General features: G+C 37.8%; 1 protein-coding gene across 3 annotated transcripts; it reads right to left on the reverse strand.

Annotated features, from left to right (window-relative positions):
• Positions 1–979: 979 nt before the first annotated feature.
• On the reverse strand, positions 980–14187 carry LOC310727603 (serine/threonine-protein kinase Sgk1). Of its 3 annotated transcripts, none has more exons than XM_083544217.1 (13): positions 13664–14187; positions 5278–5353; positions 4633–4714; positions 4299–4342; positions 4135–4192; positions 3962–4045; positions 3722–3853; positions 3480–3592; positions 3227–3350; positions 3037–3132; positions 2788–2943; positions 2504–2593; positions 980–2353 (listed from the first exon to the last, which is right to left on the reverse strand). In XM_083544217.1, exons 1-13 carry the CDS (start codon positions 13692–13694, stop codon positions 2186–2188), a joined length of 1254 nt encoding a protein of 417 aa, XP_083400343.1. In that variant the 5' UTR covers positions 13695–14187; the 3' UTR covers positions 980–2185. The 3 variants fall into 3 exon arrangements, with proteins under 3 accessions (XP_083400343.1, XP_083400344.1, XP_083400345.1); XM_083544218.1 differs by lacking the exon at positions 13664–14187 and adding an exon at positions 6156–6418; XM_083544219.1 differs by lacking the exon at positions 13664–14187 and adding an exon at positions 6130–6377 and having other exon boundaries at positions 5278–6035.
• Positions 14188–19615: the final 5428 nt, after the last annotated feature.

The following is a 19615-nucleotide window of genomic DNA, read 5'->3' on the forward strand; positions in this document are numbered from 1 at the left end:
TTAACCTAGTTTTATTTTTGAATTATTAATCATGAAAAGAACAAACTTGGAAATAAAATTGCTGATAAATACACTATGTATATAGATACCAAATACTGACGATTAATACACTAAGCACGTACTATGTATTTATAATAATAATAATAATAATAATAATAATAATAATTATTATTATTATTATTATTATTATTATATCATTTTTGTTTTTTTATTTTGTTGTGAATATTGATAATAAATAAACTATATATTTATATAAGCATGTATATAATAATAATAAAAATAATAAAAGAAGAAAAGGGACTATTATTATTATTATTATTATTATTATTAGTAGTAGTAGTAGTAGTAGTATTGTTGTTTGTTTTCGTTGTTGTGACTATTGATAATACACTATATTTTTTTAAACATACATACAATAGTTTTTTGTTGTGAATAAAATGTATGAGACATACTATGTATATATGTATACAACAATTAAAAAATGCTAATAACAACCATTATTATCATTATTATTATCAGCATTTATTATGCAAAAAAAAAGTATTACAATATTAATTAACTCTCAGTAACTGCTGGTCAAGATTGCAGTGAATCACAACCTGTCCCAAAAACACGGAGATAACGAATCGACTAACTAACTAACCAACCTACTAAATACTAATCAGCAGTACTACTACTACTATTACTACTACTACGAATAATAATAATAATAATAAGACGGCTCTAGTCAGTAGATCCAGGCTCTATCCAAAATGCAATGAGTATCAATAATAATAATAATAATAATAATGATAATAATAGATGGCACTAATCTAATAAACAATATTAATATCAGACCAACATCAGAAAAATGGTGGATCAGATATCTTTAAAATTTGCAGAGATGTCAAAATATATTGAACCGACTATGTATAAAGACTCGACTAATGTTCATGCGTGTGAATGAAAAGAAAAAAAAAAGTGACACAAATGCAGCACCTGGAGCACCAAACTTGTCTTTAATAGATTTAACATTAAATAAACATTACAGTGTAACAATTCTAAAAAACTTCCAAATCAGCAATTTGGTACAGAATGCCATGTAAAATAAATATACATGTAAATGCATCAAATAAAGTGATAAACTTCCAAATATGGAAGAAAATAAACTCGTGTTATGCTTCTACAGAAAGTTAAGATTGGTCCAACAAATGCAGTACAAACAAATGCACCTTTTTATTTATTAACCTATGAAAGGCCTGTCGAACGTTACTGTCGTTTCTCTTTAATAGGAGAAGGAGTCTAGAAATATTTCTAACTATCTGCTGTTCAGTTTTGTAAGAGCGTAACGGGATGAAAAGAAATGCACACAGATGACGGCGTGCGTATAAATTTCAAAACAGGCAACGTTTGTGCGTTGAAAGGTTCGTGGTTCTCTCAGTGCTCGACCCTGAACGGGTCTACATGACACATCCGTCTGAAGGACTCGTCACGATTATACTTTATATTTTACATTATTATTATTAAAACAAGGCCAATTTTCTGTTTGAATGGTTTTGTATTAAGACGCGATTTACATAAGCAGACATCACAGTATATAAGTGCTGGCTTTGTGCTAAAGCATGAAGGAAGTCCTCGTAAGACAGAACGTTAAAGAGATCTGGTAAATAACAGGCAGGAGATTATGGAGATGGAGATAAAATCAGCTACTCTGTGAGAGAAATATCAGCTAAACCCTGGAACTAATGCAGAAATTTTCACTGTGAAACTCTCACGCTGTCAGATTTCTCCTCCTCGTGTGAAATATTGCAACAAAGTACCATTTACTTGACTTCCGCAAAGTTTTGATCAATGCAAAAGAAAAAAAAGAAAAAAAATCCAAAAGGCATCTATTTCAGTGCCATGCCTCTTTATCCAAAGCCTGGCCATACAGTCATTTAAACATCCAGGCACTTCTTCTCCTCCCCCGCAATAAGGAATATCCTCGTCCAGACACTTGGCACACGTTTTGTTTCATGACTGAAGCCCATTTCTTAGAGAGACGTGACTCTCTCTCGAGAGAGAGGTCTGTAAACCTCACATGAGCAATCACAGCCGTCCACAGTGAACTCCTATGTGCCTCTGGTCCCTCGTGTGTGCTGAGGTTACAGTATAGCTCGTCTTGTGCAGGATATTCGGTCTGGAATGTGGGAAGACCGGAAAAAGTCTACTGGAAGGCGAAGTCGGCTGGAGGGCCGTACGAGAAGCCGGGGAAAGCGCCGGCCGCTTCTCGGACGCTGCTCGTCACGTGCAGGTTGTCGGAGTTGCATACAGACATCGAGACTGGTAATTGAGTGAACTCGGGGTCGAAGTGCCGCAAGTCAGTGGGCCCCGTCTGCAAACAATATATACATATATATAGATTTTTGACAGGATTTTTTTAGTTTAGATTTTTAAATTTGAGACTCTGTGAAAGCCATGATTTAAGGTGCTGTATTGTATGTCTATGCTAGTGATCTTTAGTTTTTGAATATCTTTGGCTTACCACTGAGGGGATAAAAGGAGGTGTGATCTTCCTGGCCATCAGGTCGTCCCAGTTGATGGGTGAGAAGAAGCTGTGTTTCTTGAGTTCCAGCTAAAGTGAGCATAATGACAATGTACTTTAAAATCACAAGGATTTTTTTTTTGCATACATAAACATTTCTGTAGACTAGACTAGGCTTAGGTCTGGACTTAAGTTTAAAGGCTGGTCTAGGTGTTTGTAAATTAGGTTAATTGTATGTATTAGAATTAATCTTAGGAGGGCAAAAAAGTCCATGGACTACTTACGAAGTCATCCTTGGCTCCCAGCCTCTTAGTGCGGTCCTTCTGCAGAAGCCCTTCGAGCAGCTCGCGTCCAGCATTGGACACGTTCGGCTTCAGCACCAGAGACTTGTGCAGGATGTTGTTGTACATCTCTGCTGTGTTGCGACTATAGAAAGGAGGCTGGAGAGAAAGACAGAGACGGGGGTTCTAGTATACAATTGGAAGTGTATTTAATATCTCATTAGCTCTCAGACGTGGTGAATTTGGACTTACCAATCCATACAGCATCTCATAAAGGACGGACCCCAGGCACCACCAATCCACTGTGCGATCATATGCTTGCTTCTGAAGGACCTCCGGTGCCAAATACTGCAGGTACGTAAAAGCGTAAAATCAGCGAAAAGAATTCAAAACGTGTTATCAAACTGTACTCGGAACAGAGCACAGGATGGTATTCGCTTACCTCTGGGGTTCCACAGAATGTAGTGGTCGTGTCGTCGGGTTCAAGTCCCTCCTTACACAAGCCAAAATCTGTGAGAACTATGTGGCCCTGAGAGTCCAGGAGGATGTTCTCCGGCTTGAGATCTCTGTAAGGGAATGAATCATTTGACTCATTAGATTATTGATTATTGATTATTTATTGATTATATGATCTAGTTGGTTGGTTGGTGGATTTGTTTAAACTGTGTCCACTAGGGGGAGCACAACACACACACCTGTAAACAACGTGAAGGGAATGGAGGTAGCCGAGAGCGCTGGCGATCTCAGCAGCGTAGAAACGAGCTCTGGGTTCGAGGAAGATCCTCTCTCGCTGAAGGTGGTAGAACAACTAAAGGAAGACATTAGAGAATAGCAAAAAGGTCAAGGTCTCATGTCCAGACTCGATGTTGCTGCATTGATCTTCTGCCATATATACAGATGTTAAACGAGTTTCTATTCCAGAAAATCAGATCATTACCTCGCCTCCATTGACATAATCCAGCACAAAGTATAGCTTGTCGGTGGTCTGAAAGGAATAATGAAGCCCCACCAGAAACGGGTGTTTGAGGTTCTTCAGCAGAACGCTGCGTTCAGCCATGATATGCTTTTGCTGAAGAAAGAAAAGAACGTGTTACTCAACATCATGATATTTTACCACAGGAAAAACGTTACAAAATGTAAGAACTTAAGAAATACTCGTTCTTGGCGGTTTTCTCACCTCTTTCTTCTTCAGAATGATCTTTTTCTGGAGCACCTTCACAGCATAGTACTGATCAGTCTCCTTGTGTCTCGCCAGTAGAACCTACACAATATAGATTTACGGTAAGTTTAAGTTCGTCAAGATGTTACACGGATCACGAGGAAATACTGAGAAAATCGGACACCACTTACTTTTCCAAAACTCCCCTTGCCGATGATCTTCAGGTAATCAAAGTCACAGGGTTTTATTCTGAAAAATACATCGAGCCAATTAGGAACCAAAGAAGCCCAGAATATCTACTGCAACGAGCAATAAAATCAAATTCGACATAAATGAATTGTACGGCTTTACTTACTGAACTTCGTCGGCCGGCGAGCTCCTTGGGGAGGTCAGGATCATCTGGATCAGAGAAACATCAAACAGGAGTGATGAAGCGTTTAGGAACAATACGACTGATTAATCCTCAGCAGGTGTATTTAAGATACCATTTGTGCCAAAATGAATACAAAACATCGATCGAATCAGAAATTCTTGGAATCTGCTGAGAACTCTGTGTTTCCAAATATCCATGGGAAAACTCATGAGCATCATGAGCTGTTGCTTTGGTCCAATTACAGAATTGATTAACTTCTGTTGTTTTTACATTTTTGGCACAAATAGCATTATTTATTTATTTTTTTGGTGCCTACCTGGGGTGATCCGAAGTCGCTATCTCTGCCCATTTCCTCATTCTGGTTCTCGTCAACCTTCAGGAAATGGTCTACTTGAGAACTGTAAAAGAAGGTAGAGAACGACAATGAAACCACTAGATGGCGGTGTGTGGTTTTTTCCACACTGAAATCAACATCCTGGAGGTGCTCTGATAAGATCACTGCCACACCAGTTCATATTTTTCTTGCATTCTTCACAGTTTTTCATTTCTCACGAGACCGATACTTTCTCAGTGGCGAGTCTGAAAGGAATTTTTCACGATTTCTGTGACTGAGCTCACAGGAAGGCACAAATGAGCCGCAGCTATTCACGTGTAATAGATTTAGACTAATATGTTCTTCTAGGGGACATGAAGGATTTACTCCAAGATGCTTATCTCGGTCTAGAGGCTGGAGCGCAGGCGGGCCAAAGAGATTATTCCAGGTTTTTCATTGTGCAACACAGAGATTATGCTATTAAGAGAAGGTACAGATGAACTCAGGGTGGGATTAGTGCACTGATTTACGCTGACCTCAGTTCAGTCCAGATAAAAAAGAGCAGATAAAATGAATGAACGAAGAGCTCGAGACTCTCCGGTTCAATATCTAAATATCTCAACTGGACAAACATCTCGAAACACTTACTGTTGGCAGATGTGAGGGTTGGAGACCAACTTCTGAATGAAGTCATTCAAGCCCATCTTCCTTTCTTTGATGAAGGCTGCAAAAAAATAGATACAAGTGTTGTTTATTTACATGTGGACCTTCATGCAAAAGCCAAAGAGAAAAAAAACAAGCCTTCTCGATATTAATTATTCTCCTCATGCTCCATGATCTGCTGTATCTTCTATGAGTTCGCCATGACTCACTCACTAAGCTCAGGCCATGAACCTCACTCAAATGACAAATTAGTACTTTGTTGTTCTTTGTATATTGTTTTCAGCATGGTATCTCTAATCCTACATCTTCCTGTGTTCCTGGACTGGAAGGAACGTGTGGTACGCCTTTAATTTAGAGTCAAACTTTCCATTCAGGACCAGTAAGAAGGCTGTTTAAGAATACACAAGGACGTACCATCAGAGACAACCAGAAGAAAAAACAGTATCTGATATCTGTATATTAATTATGAGTACTTTAAATTGGACCTTTTATGCCCTAAAAGCTGATTATAGTAACATCAGTGGTCCTTAAAGTCTATTTCTGTGCCTGGAATTACATTTTAAAGGTCAGAATACAGTATAGTGCTTTGTACTTTTACTGAAAACATAATAACAGGGTGCAATTTTTTGTAATCAATAAAACAAAAAAGTATACAATAATGATACAATGTTATGTTTACATATTTTTGTATTAATAGAAAAAGCTTTTTTTAAACACATTTAAAATCCAATCATTGTTTTCTTCTTCTTCTTTTTTAGGATTTGGTTTGATTCATTAATTGCATTCGATCATTAAATGAATGAATTGGTTATAATTAATAATACATGTCTTATGGACTTTATTCTCTGATATTCGGTACATACCGGTGAGCACAGTCACGATCCCCCGCATCTTGCAGTAAGTCAGATCACAGCGAGTTTCCGTTACAGCCATTTTTTTTTGTAACAACAATCTGATCACCGAGTGGAAATAAATCCGAGTGGAATGAATCGACCAGGAGAAGCAGTTTGTATTGTAAATAGATATAAATCAGCGCGCGTGAAAACACAGGTTCCTCTGACTCCCGGTTTCTCTCTGTGGATCTCAACCGCTCGCGCCGCGCTCCGCACTTTATAAAGAGTAGGACAGGGAGGCGCGGTGGAGACGTCACGCGCGTCACTCGTAACCGTGACGTCGCGGGAAGTCTCGCTCGGGGTCTCTGAGGGGGAGTCTCTCTCTCTCTCTCTCTCTCTCTCTCTCTCTCTCTCTCTCTCTCTCTCTCTCTCTCTCTCTTATGCCTCGATATGTTTGTCTTTCTCTATCTCTCTCTGTCTTTCTCTCTCTGTCTCCCTGTGTCTGTCTTTCTGTCTGTCTTTCTGTCTGTCTTTCTGTCTGTCTTTCTGTCTCTCTCTCTCTCTCTCTCTCTCTCTCTCTCTCTCTCTCTCTCTCTGTGTCTGTCTGTCTCTCTGTGTCTTTGTCTGTCTGTGTTTCTGTCACTCTCTCTGACTCTCTCTCTCTCTCTCTTTATGCCTCGATATGTTTGTCTTTCTCTATCTCTCTCTGTCTTTCTCTCTCTGTCTCCCTGTGTCTGTCTTTCTGTCTGTCTTTCTGTCTCTCTCTCTCTCTCTCTCTCTCTCTCTCTCTCTCTCTGTGTCTGTCTGTCTCTCTGTGTCTTTGTCTGTCTGTGTTTCTGTCACTCTCTCTGACTCTCTCTCTCTCTCTTTGTCTGTGTCTGTCTGTCTCTCTGTATCTCTCTCTGTCTTTCTCTCTCTGTCTCCCTGTGTCTGTCTTTCTGTCTGTCTTTCTGTGTCTCATATATATAAATATAAATATATATAAATATAACATATATTCCCTCACCTGCATCTTTTAAAGTCAACGAGACTAAAAATACAGCTTGGTCCAAAGCGAATGGAACACAAAAGCTCCTCCGCCCTAAATATCTTCCCATAATGCAAAACAATGTGATGCAAAACAATGTGATTACAATGTGCAATGTGATTACAAAGCACTGACACTGGAGACTCCTTCCATAACAATTTATTATTACGATCTATCATTTTAGTAAAACATCTCCAAAACACACACAAAAACAAATACCCACTTAAAAAAATTGTGTTTATGTAGACCATCCATTGCAAAAGCCAATCTATCTATCTATCTATCTATCTATCTATCTATCTATCTATCTATCTATCTATCTATCTATCTATCTATCTATCTATCTATCTATCTATCTATCTATCTGTCTATCTGTCTGTCTGTCTGTCTGTCTGTGTCTCTGTCTGTCTGTCTGTGTCTCTGTCTGTCTGTCTCTGTATGTCTCTCTTTGTCTGTCTCTGTGTCTTTGTCTGTCTGTCTCTGCCTCTCTGTCTGTCTCTCCATGTCTCTGTCTGTCTGTCTGTCTGTCTGTGTGTGTGTGTGTGTGTGTGTGTGTGTGTGTGTGTGTGTGTGTGTGTGAGCGAGAGATCCCTAAAGAGAAACTCCACCCAGAATCACATTACATTTTACCTTAAAATATTTGCCCCGTGTGTATTGCTGCTGCTCACTCAGCGTGTTCATCACAATAATGAGAGTTTCAGCTGTGAGGTAGAGCAAACGTTGGACTCAATATTACAGAGTGAAATGCGACTCTACCCTCGAGGCAAAGCTGCAACTTTACTGATCTGAAGATCAGGGTTTCAAACCCCAGCACTGCCAAGATGCCACTGTTGGGCCCTTAAACGTATCTGCCCTTCTTCTTAACAAGCTGGGATGTGCCAAGAAAGACTTTCAATTTATATGTGACAAACAAAGTGTCGCTTTCTTTCTTACTCATTTCCTGGCCTTCAAACACCAAAAACCACAAAACGCTCCATCAACCTGGGTTAGTCGCCAGAAACTAGCAATTCTCTCACTGAGTACAAAGTAACATGACATCGACATGGTCGATATCGACATCTCTTGACATCTCTGAAAAACAGCGTAAAGTTCCCCTTCTCTACTTTTACAGCAGTCCTGGCTTTAGAGATGTTTATTTACAGACACAGTACTTGATTAAATCTATCAAACTGGCCAAGATAATAATCAGCATTAAAGCCTGATAACTGCACCATTTATTTCCACCGGATAGTTTGTTACTAAGCTACTTACTGTTCTCCTCGGCCTAGCTTATTAAAGTATAGTTTATTAGCCTCACATGCAAACAAAAGGCCTTTTCCACTTCATGCAACATCCCAATGTGGAAAATAATATATTACTTTTATTATCTCCAGTATAATGCAGTACAAAGCCAGAGCAGCTTGATATTGATTACAGTGAAAATGCAATTCCTATCCTTCAAACAGAAAATGCTAAATATGAAATTTCTACTTATTAACTACAATTTGGAATCAAATCAACGAGTCTCTTTATTGTATACCTTTAAATCATTTATACTGTATATTACATTTGTAAAAATCCACCACTTCACTCATCACCACTTACCTAGCTGAATATCTGGTCACTAAGAAACGATTAATATGCCAGTGTTTATTTTTCCAATTTTCCCCAATATGGCTTGGCCAGTCAACTCAGTGGTTAAGGCATTGGACTTTGGATCGGAAGGTCACAGGTTCAAATCCCACCACCACCAGCCAGCTGCCACTGCTGGGCCCTTGAGCAAGGCCCTTAACCCTCCCCTGCTCAGTTGTAAGTCACTCTAGATAAGGGTATGCCATAAATAGTAGTTTTTGGATCAGATTTCAATAATACAAGGTGTTTTTTTACATAACAAGACATTATTGATGAATATAATGAGGATGAATCGATTAGCAATCAGTATACCAATAAATATAATGTTTAATTTAATGTTTGAGAGATTCTATAGCGCTTACAATACGTATAGAGTCTACTGTACTCCCAAAGAAAATAAAACGGCCCAAAGTAACAAATATTGAGCGTAACAACAAATCATTGGTCTGAAAATACGCAATATTCGCAATTGAACAAGTGAAAAAGATAATAGTGATGAAAATTATGTAAAATTAACACCAAAAATAACTAACACATGTCTGGGAGTACAAAATTAATTTCCTTGTGGGTTTCTTTCCTGTATAATTTCCTAATTATTTGTTGTTAAGATCATTCAAAGCATCATATTTTCCCATTCTGGATTGGGCCCATTTTTTTCCTAAGCAGGAATAAACTTTTTTTCTAGGCCTACATGGCAGCTGATGTAACTGCATTACATAACTCTGCTTTGAGCGCTGGAAAATCACCAAACATTACTAAACCCACACATGCAGAATCACAGCTATCCACAAAGAAACGACAGAAAGTTTGCTGTAACACCGTAAAGAGCGACAATCAAAACTTCACTGTGGAATGAAAGAATATACAATACTAAAAAATACAATATAGTCCTTAATTCAATGGACCATGTTGTACATCATACAGCTTATCTATAATACCCCTGACCTGCTTCACAGACATGAATCTCATATGAAATCTTTTTATATATTCTACTCCGTATTTCTCCTCATTTCTCCTGAAAGAGATTGAGATCAAGGTCATGGTGATGCTCAGATGATTTTATGAATAGCTAAATGCTATAAGATGAGCTCTGTCAGGTTTCTTCCATTTGTCTAGGCCCTGGTGATTCATTAACCATGTACATTATGTAACTAGGTGTTACAGTTTTTCTCAGTTGCTTAATATTTGCAAACCAGTAAGTGCATTTCTCAAAACAATTTGAACAAACAGCACTGGATTTCTTGCAAAAGCCTGTACTTTTCTCCAAATCCTTGGTTCATCTCTCAAAAGTAAGCATTTGTTTCAATAAACATCTCATCCCCATAAGAATCAGAAGTCCTTTTGTCATTGTTCACAAATAAGATTAAATGTTCGAGAAAAATTTTTTGAAAAACTGTAATAATAATAATAATAATAAACACCCCAACCCCCTTTTAAAATACAATATTTAAAATATTAGAAAAACACATCGGAATATATGAAGCAAAAATACACCAAAACTAATTCCAGGAAGTTGCATCAGTCAGATTTTTCCTGTAGATCATGTGAAGAACAAAATGTTAAAAAAATATATTTTTTTCCAGTTTCAATCATAATGTGATATTGACTTATGAGACCACATAAAAAACATCATCCTATTACCCAAATTGCAAATTGGTATTTTGTAGTCTGAAAGTATATTAGTCAGTTCAAACATGTATTTTGACAAAACAAAAATACATTTATCAATTAATATATACTATTATATTAATTATTGATATATTTTGCGTGGACAAAAATGTCTATATAAATAGAACTAACTAGAACACACAATGTGAAGGATGTCATCATTCTGAAAGCCTCACAAACCATATCGGATCTAATCCAGTCAATTCATTTCATTGTCAACACTAGTTTGTGATTGTCTACATAATCTGGTAACTATCTAATTTGTAATAAACTATCTAAAAAGTTTACATGCGAAGCAGAATCATGGAAGGTGATTAACACATCATCTCATCACACAATACATTGCTGGATCCACTCACTAAACACTCACAACTGTCAAGTCACTGGTTAGCAAGCTGTAAGATGAGGAAGTTCCTCTACAACTGTTCCTGTTGTAGTTTACATAAAAGTTTTAGGGATTTCCAGTCAGAATGTTTAAGGGATTTCCCTATAAACAGATTTCATAATAAAACACCCACCAAAAAAAACCAAACAAAAAAAACAGCCACACTGCTTGTTTGCTCAACGATGAATCATAACAGTAGATAAATAATAAGTTGTAAACAGTTCACAGAGAAGAGGTATTCCCCCGGCTGAAGGCTTTAATTATTCACTTTCATTGCTACAGTATTCTTTTACAGCGATCATATAACCAGACTTGATCTCAGACTATCTTTGAACAACTCTACTCTTTTTTTTTCCATCTTGCTATCGCCTTTCCCGTGGCACACTTTTAGTATGCTGGGCCCCATGCTCTCTCCTACATGCCAGGTGGCCATGCCAAGAGACTCCGTTTCCGTCGTAGCACCCTTCTAAGCGAATCAGCCGTGCTACTCTGGGTGTTGTTGCCATGGAGACAGCAATCTCGATCTCATTTTTGTGCATATTTGCATTGACAGGAAGTGTGTTGCTGAGTTTGGGTTCCCTTCTGTCACACTCTAGAAGGCTCGTCAGAAAGACCACATTATCCTGTGTACTGCTCTTTGTATATATCTGCTGCTCAGGTGTTAAGGGAACTTTATTACTATAGTGTTCCCTGATTGAACAGTCTGTACAGCTGGGCCTCATCGGGAGGCTCACAGTAATCCTGCGTGATATAATTGCTAAGGACTAAATGTTGTTTTCACATCCTTTACATGAATCCTTGACACTAAGTTATTAGAGAGGCAGATTAAGGGGCACAATGGAGTTTCAACATTAACGTTTTTCTGATAATTTACTGTCCAAACAACCAACTACTGGCTAACACCGAACCTAACATGCCAGTAAACAAAAACTAGCATCAGCACAAACATTCAGGGTAACTCAACTAACGATACAGGCTTACACATGAACTCAATTAGTAATAGGGGTACAATGCTAACACAGAATCCAGCATCATAGTAAGCAAAACCTAAAAAAATAATCTAACAATCCAAAAAATGGCTAATCTATTATTGATAGCTAAGACTGAAAATAAATTAGCCATATGAAACGTGCTCACACGGAAACTAGCATAGTGAATAGACTAAAAAACCCCACACACAGTTAGACTCAACTCTAATTTTATTATATTTACTAGTGATGGAGGCTAAAACCCCAAGTTGTGCTAACGTCAAACATATATCCACAAACGGAATATGCTAATATGAAAACTAGCAATTATAGCAAGTGAGCTAAAAACCCACAGCCATCTTGAATCCACTTCCTATTTTTACTTAATGTAACTACTTAAAAGGTCACAGATAACAATTGTGCTAGCATGATGGTTTACTATATAGGACTTAATTTGCATAATTAGTAATAGAGGTGTAGGAAGGAATTAATTGGATGGTGGTAAATTTTGCATGTTGTCTTTCTCAATATAATTCCAGAAAGCTCTTTAATTGGATTTCATGCATGGACAGTGGCTTCTGGCAGCTTTATTAAATTATTAATGCAACATTATGTTGCATAGCAATTTGAAGGTTGCAAAATAAGAGACATTTTTCAGACAGAGAGGTTTCTGTTTCCAGGAAGTACCTCCTACAGGTGTAGTAAAAGGACCTAAAGTGCAAAAATAAACAGGATCTGCAGCTGTGTACACATCCTGCTTCTGATGTCTCGTATAGGTTTTGTGGAACAATTCCCCAGATTCAGTTCATTTCTTTTTTTTCGTACATTAAGCTTCTGTAAAAAACGTCGGTGATGTTCCAGTAAAGCAACACAACAAGTATCTTACATTAACATTTCCTCATATATATGATTATTCACTTCCTCTTTTCTAAATGACAAGATTCTGCTCATATAACAGGAAGAAAAAAAAGGTAGAAAACATGGATTAGCACTAACGTATTTATTGTTTATATATTCATAGGTTGGAGGTTAGTGGCTTCTGGCTATGAGAGAGAGATTGTGGAGGAGAAGATTAGAGTAGCACAACATCATTTGTCTGGGTGGGTCTGAGAGAGTGAGAGAAAGAGAGAGGGCTGGCTGTCCATTCTGGTTAGAGATTATACATGAAATGGAACAGAGAAAGTGATAAGAGAAAGAAAGAGCTATATGAAAGAGAACAATTGCTGTGAAAGAACACCAGTAATCCTGCTTTTATGGTCTTATATGGAGAAACAAAGGTAAAAGGAGCTTTATGTGTTAATAAGATGAATAGTTCATCGCAAATGAAGACCAGAGAAATGACAGAACAGAAGAATAATTGTTTATACAGATTTATGATGTAATGTTTAAGCTATTTGATGGTGTATCAAAGATAAGAATGAATTTAAACATTAACAAGGCAAAGCAAGCAAGGCAAATTCTATCCCTTCCTCTCACCTGACCCACCCATTTCTGAATAAACCTACACGTCTTATGAGTTTCCTGTTTGGAAAAATTATGATCAAACTTAAAATACTTTAGTCCCTCCTAGAGGTGGAGCAAATTTAAGGGCTGGAAAGATATCTTCAGAAGCCTAAAAATGAAGAACGTAGCCAGATCTACTTCATAATAAAAATGTAAATACATTTTTCTATGGCATTGACCATTTTTAGTATTAATACTGATTTGTAAACAATTTACAAGTTACAAACTACACCTTTACAACATGGCTGGCAATTTTTTATTTTAAAGAAAATCTTATATTTGGCTAAATTGAGCTCTTTTTTTATGCAAACAAATAATAATTTAAAGTCCACTGGCTCAGCAATGTTTCATCTTAACTTAAAAAAAAGCTTCTTACCTATGAAGGATTTCTTTTTTCCAGTCTTCATGTCCACGTAGGTGTGTGTATGTGACAGTATGAGTCCTCCTCTGAGTGTGTCTATGAGTTAACCCCAGGATGTAGGTAAAAACCGTACGTTTTCTGGCCGCAGTTTTAGCGCGTCAGGATCTTCATTACATTTCTCTCACACTGCTGTCTTTCAGTGTTGGCTCTAATGCAAGCGGCAGCACTGACCCGCACCTGTCCTCACCTATTGTTCCTGTTCCTCATGTGCATGGGCGAAACAAAAGCACCAGGTGTCAGGTAACACAGTGTCTCATGAGCATCCTTCTCTCACCCTGGGAAAACCGGTGTCTAGGTTACACCAATTACACACACAGAGTCCTAAAGAGCACCCTTTTGATTGCACCATGAACTTTTAATAACTTCCCCAGTCCTCCTCTTGTTCCCTTTGGGAGGTAAAGTCTGACGAAAAACACAACGCTGTTGCTCCTCAAGTTGGAACTGAACAGTGTCTTTTTGCTGGGACACAGCATTTCCGTGGCAGGCAAATTATGTGTGTGCACCTGCACTCGCTCAAGAGGCAGGGCAAAAATGGGCACTGATGACGTTCAGTAGACCTTGATGGATGAATATGCTAAGTATTTTGTAAAAATAGATATCCACATGGGAGTTGGTTTTAACTTAAGGACTCTGTACTGTATGTACCCTGCAAAGATTTAGCCCATCAATCAATACAATGGTGTCAAGATTATGCCTCAAGACAAAGGACTATATTACCCATCAGCCCCTGCATGTCACTTATCACTAACTGTTCCTTGTCACCCTTGTTCCTAATTAATCCTGTACAAAGTTAGCAATTTATCAAATGTCATAAAGAATGTGTAGTTATTGCTAGCTTAGTCACTATACAATTGACAATGAAGAAAAAACTCAACGATCTTGAACATAGAACAAAATAGTGAAAATCTTCCAGTGCAGTTTAGTGTAGAAGTATTGAAAGTAATGGTCCAAATGCTGGGTGCAAAATCCCAGAATGCAATGCATTGTATAGTGTATGATAAACTAGAGTTAATCAAGTTAATCAAGATCAAACCCTACAAACATGATGGGGATAAAAGTCAAAGCTATCAAAGCGGATATGTTTATAAAAGAAGAGGTAAAAGAGCTAAACAAAAAAAGTACTAAAACTCTGCTGCATCATCATCATCATTGTTTCCTGTATCAGACATAAATCAAGATCTAAATCCATCACCACTCTCAGCAGTTATTATGACTAATTTAGGAAACCATTCTTGGGTTTCTGTCAGAATTCCATTTAAAAAGATTTTCTCCTGTCCAATGCTTATTGAGAGTTGGGAGGAAACTGGAGAACCAAGAGGGTGGGGTTCCTCCCAACTCCCAATAAGCATACAAGTCAGGAAATCTGATGAACTGGTCCATTGTGTATTCCTGCTCCAAGGACAGACTTTGAATCTACCTTGACTCTGACTAAGATAAAGCACTTGATGAAAAACATGATCTCATTATGTACTACATTTTCAATATACAAAAAACAATTTGCGAAACGAGTATTTGAATCTAAACTGTACACAACAGTAACAAAAAAATACCTCTTGAAGAGTCTGGATATGACTGAGCCACTTGAAGCCCCATGTGGTGAAGCATAATGTGAAAAAATGTGTTGAATTTCAATCACGTTTCCTTTCATGGATTTTACGCCCTCTTCATGTGAGGCAATCACGCTCTGATTACTCCGCCTGTGGGTTTTAATAGCTGGGTTTTTAATGGCCTTTGGTTAATGGAGAGATTCCACCTTGTGCTGTAGGTGAAAATTGCTACTGCAGGGTCGTGGAAAATAACAGGGCATATAAGTGATATAAAGCGATGGAACGGAACTCGTGTAGTGGCTTCATGGGAGCTTTAATGAACCGCTGCTTTATTATGTCCATTATTACATTCCCAACTCCAAGGCCACCCCGCTATTTATTACCTTCTACATTACACGCAGGCATCCAATCAGCACAAAAACAACTACGGCATCAATGCCACTTCATTAATTCCTGCAGCAGCAGCAGCGCCTCTAATAAATTGTTTCCCCCAATCATAATCGAATGCTTTAATAGAGGATGTGAGTGTGCTGTGTGCTCAGTGCTTTTTATGTACATAAATCCCATACGATTTACTAGTGAGCAGAGGGGTTTTCAGGAAGGAAACCTGTGGAGGTGTGAAAAGGCAATCAAGTGAACTCATGTAAAGCCAGGTGATATCATGGGAACCATATGAGAAAACATAATATGATAAATATGAGAAGGAGAATGATCATCATGTGATTATAGAATAAAAAGATCACGTCTTCCACATAAAAATCTGCATAAAAAACAAACCGTTTATATGATAGATTTACCATGTAAGCACAAACGTATTGGGACATGACTCTTCCAGCCATATGTGGTTCTTCCCCAATCTGTTAACACAATGTTGGAGGAACACGATTGCCTCTTTAGAGGCAGTAGCATTACATTTTCCCTTCACTCATACCAGGAGACCCAAAACGGTTACAGCATTACAATATTCCTGTGCACAAAGCCAATTCCATGAAGATATGCTTCAAAGTTCTTGAGTGACCTGTTATAGAGCTCTGACCTCAACCCTATTGAACACCTTTGGGATGAATGTCAACGCTGACTGTGCTGAATAAACAGACATCTCCACAAACACACTCCAAAATGTGATGGAACATCTTCCCAGAAGAGTGAAGGTCATTATTACAGTAAATGGGGCTAAATCTGGAATGGGGGGTTCAGAAAGTACTTTTTAATTTTATGGTCAAATGTTCACAAGCTCTGATATACGAAAATAAATGAATATTTTGAAAAAGAATCACTTGAAAATAAGTGAATGAAGAAGTGAAAATTGGAACAAAGGAGTATTAATGGAAACACTGTGAGAAAAAACAAAACTGATTTACTTAACAGAAAAGGAAGCATAACTATTGGAAATTTTGTAACACATGATCTTTAGTTCAGGACAAGTCCATCTGGTTCATGATGACTATGGCTTTTTAATCATAATATGATTAAATGCCGTTTTGTCACAGAATTTGCATAACAAGTCGGACAAATTACAGTAGTTATCTGCTTAATTTATTAAACAGTTGGTAAAGCAATTCATTTCCTAACAGCAGCACTTACAGAGTTTACATAGTAAAAGCTCATTTAGGGGGACTTGTATGATGGACCCTCCATACTAAGAGAAAAGTGTGTAATTGTTAAAGCGGTGACGTTTTCACTGAGATGTCTATGTTGTATTATTAGGAAGAAGTACATCAGGACCTGACTTCATTATTGCCATTGTAGGACATACAATAATTACAAAAATATATAAAAAATACAATTATAACAAAGGAAGGAAAAAAAAGGAAAAGTAGATGGGTGGAAAAATGCGTCAAATAAAGTCCTATGCTAGTGTGACTCCAAGTACCATCTTCACATATTTTTTACTTTAATACCAAACTGTGCTGTATATGCTGGTGCTGCACACCTTTTTAATATGGAACTTAATTAAGCATAGAAATCTATGCAGAAGCAAAAGGCATCTCTTGCAAAAACAGCTCTCTAATGCAGGAAGTCAAAATTCCAGTCATTCATTTGTGTATTCTCACCTGAGCTGCATGAGATGAGTAGAAAACACACTTGTAAGAAATATGGGTGTATCCCAAATTCAGTAGAGTTGTTTCTAGAATAATCCAGAGTTAAAGAAGTAACTTTATTACATAGTCCATGGTGTAAAATGTATCCAAGAAGATACAGCTAAATTTTCATTATAAAGATCTAGAACTGAACTAGTGTGCTACCAAAATTAGCATGCTAGTGACGAGGCACACGAGTGACGTGGTTTTTTTTTTTGTTTTTTGTATGAAACAGCAGTGTTATCCTGTTGGGTTTGAATTATGATGAAGCCCTAAAATCTGACAGTTATCTCATCAATGCAAATGTCATCAGCGCTGCATCAAAACTGTGGCATAAAAATAGCCTCTGTTTCTCAGCCATGTGTGTCGGAAGTTAGTAGACTGAAGAAGAAATGTTGACTGAAATCTATTCATTGTAAATTCAAGAATTTTCCCAGTGAAATTCCATCCCAGTGTGTTACTGATAAACAGAAGCAAACACAGTATACAAAAATAAAGACATACAGTATGTGTGTGTTTGAAACAGTATTGGGATCATCCAATAATGTGGTGAAAACAGAAAGAAACGAATGGTGGAAGATGAATAAGAGGAGAGTGTTTATGAGAAGGAATGGAACAACCTGAAGAGGGGAATGAAAGAATCTTTACAAGGGAATGAACAGATGGATCTACAGAAAAGAAGATGCTGAAAGGGCTACAAAGAAAACAGAGCAGAGAGAGATACCAAAGAGAAAATGCAGAATAGATAAAAGAGAAAAAAAGATGTTTCTAGAAAAAGAAAGGACAGAGGTAGTTAGGGTTAGGTAGTTAGAGAAAGGACAGGAGAGAGGCAGCCAGAGGACAGAAACATCCATCGAATGAAAAGGACAAGGACAGCTAAAGTATGGACGGAAAAGAGGCAGCTATACAGGGACCAGGACAGAAGTAGCTGCAACAAAGACAAATAAAAGGCAAAACGAGAGCAGGAAATTAGATTTACATATGGCAGATGCCCTTATTGAGAAAGACAACTGAGCACTAGCTGGTTAAGGGCCTTGCTCAAGGGCCCAGCAGTGACAGCTTGGTTGGCCTGGGATTTAAACTCATGGACTCATGGCAGTCCAACAACTTTACCACTCAGAAGTTTCTTTTCATATATAAAAAAAACTAAAAAAGGCATCTCTCAAATTACCTAAATGTAAATATAAATGTAAAAGAAATGGATGGAGCTGCAGACAGCATGAGCCAGAGACGGCCACTGAAAGGAAAAAAAGGAGAGACATAGATAACAGATGAAAGGATGGATTAAAGTAACCCAGATGGAGAGTGGTGAGTGGATGAAAGAGGCACCAGGGCTGTGTCACGATTTGCATCGAGTCATTAGAGTGTGGAAAGGTTTGGTGGCCAGAGGATTTGCATGAGGTGCTGTTTGCACAACAAACCAAAATGGGTCAGATTGTCCTTACAATGTGAAACTAGAACTAGCTAGTTTACTTGTGTGTGTGTGTGTGTGTGTGTGTGTGTGTGTGTGTGTGTGTGTGTGTGTATAGCTGCTCCAGGTATATCTCATGATGGATAGCACTTTGTGGCATTTCTTCACTTTCTCCTCTTGTTTTCATGGTTGATTGCTGACTCAGAATAAAGAAGACACTTTCTCATTACATCTTTGTAATAAACACGGTTATCTCAGATGTTCTTGCTGAATTGTAATTTTGTTCATGAGATGCACAGCTGACAGTGTGAGTGTCTGGCCTTGATACATAGAATATTACACAGGACTGGAATGCACACATAAACTTGAACATAGGATTGGTATGTGGTTTTCAAACATCCCATTTGAACATCCCATTCCGAAGACATCCTATACAATTATGTGCCTCAAACTTTGTAGTAACAGTTCAAGGAGGATCCACATACGGTTTGAAAAATCTGGTCTCCCAATACATTTGTTCATATAGTGTATGTATATGTTCATGTGAAACTAAAAAAGGTATATAGCTGCAGAATAAATGAGTCTTTTCCAAAATGTAAGCATGTTTTTTTTGACAATTGTACACCGGTCTCTGGGTAAAGTGACATTTAATTTCAGAAGAAAAAAAAAGTGAGTAATTCAGTTCCATCCGGCCTTGCCAAAGCTTGACTCAAAATCCTGTCACAGATTTAAAATGTCTGGTCACGAAACACCAGGGGACCAGAAAGAGTAGACGGCAAAAGCTGGCTTTACCTTAGAATATGTTGTGACCTGACAAAATGCTTTAAAAAATAATCTGTTTTTCGTGAGTTGAGATGGCTGCCCCTAA

Source organism: Silurus aristotelis (genome assembly GCF_946808225.1).
Source record: "Silurus aristotelis genome assembly, chromosome: 6".
NCBI lineage: Eukaryota > Metazoa > Chordata > Actinopteri > Siluriformes > Siluridae > Silurus > Silurus aristotelis.

Excerpts from the sequence above, each read along its gene's own strand:
- LOC310727603 (XM_083544218.1), bottom strand. The coding sequence starts at position 6,225 with ATGGCTGTAACGGAAACTCGCTGTGATCTGACTTACTGCAAGATGCGG. Across the intron at positions 4,046-4,134 it reads GCAAGGGGAGTTTTGGAAAA|GTTCTACTGGCGAGACACAA; the intron begins GTAAGTGGTGTC and ends TATATTGTGTAG. Across the intron at positions 3,854-3,961 it reads TCATTCTGAAGAAGAAAGAG|CAAAAGCATATCATGGCTGA; the intron begins GTGAGAAAACCG and ends TTCTTTCTTCAG.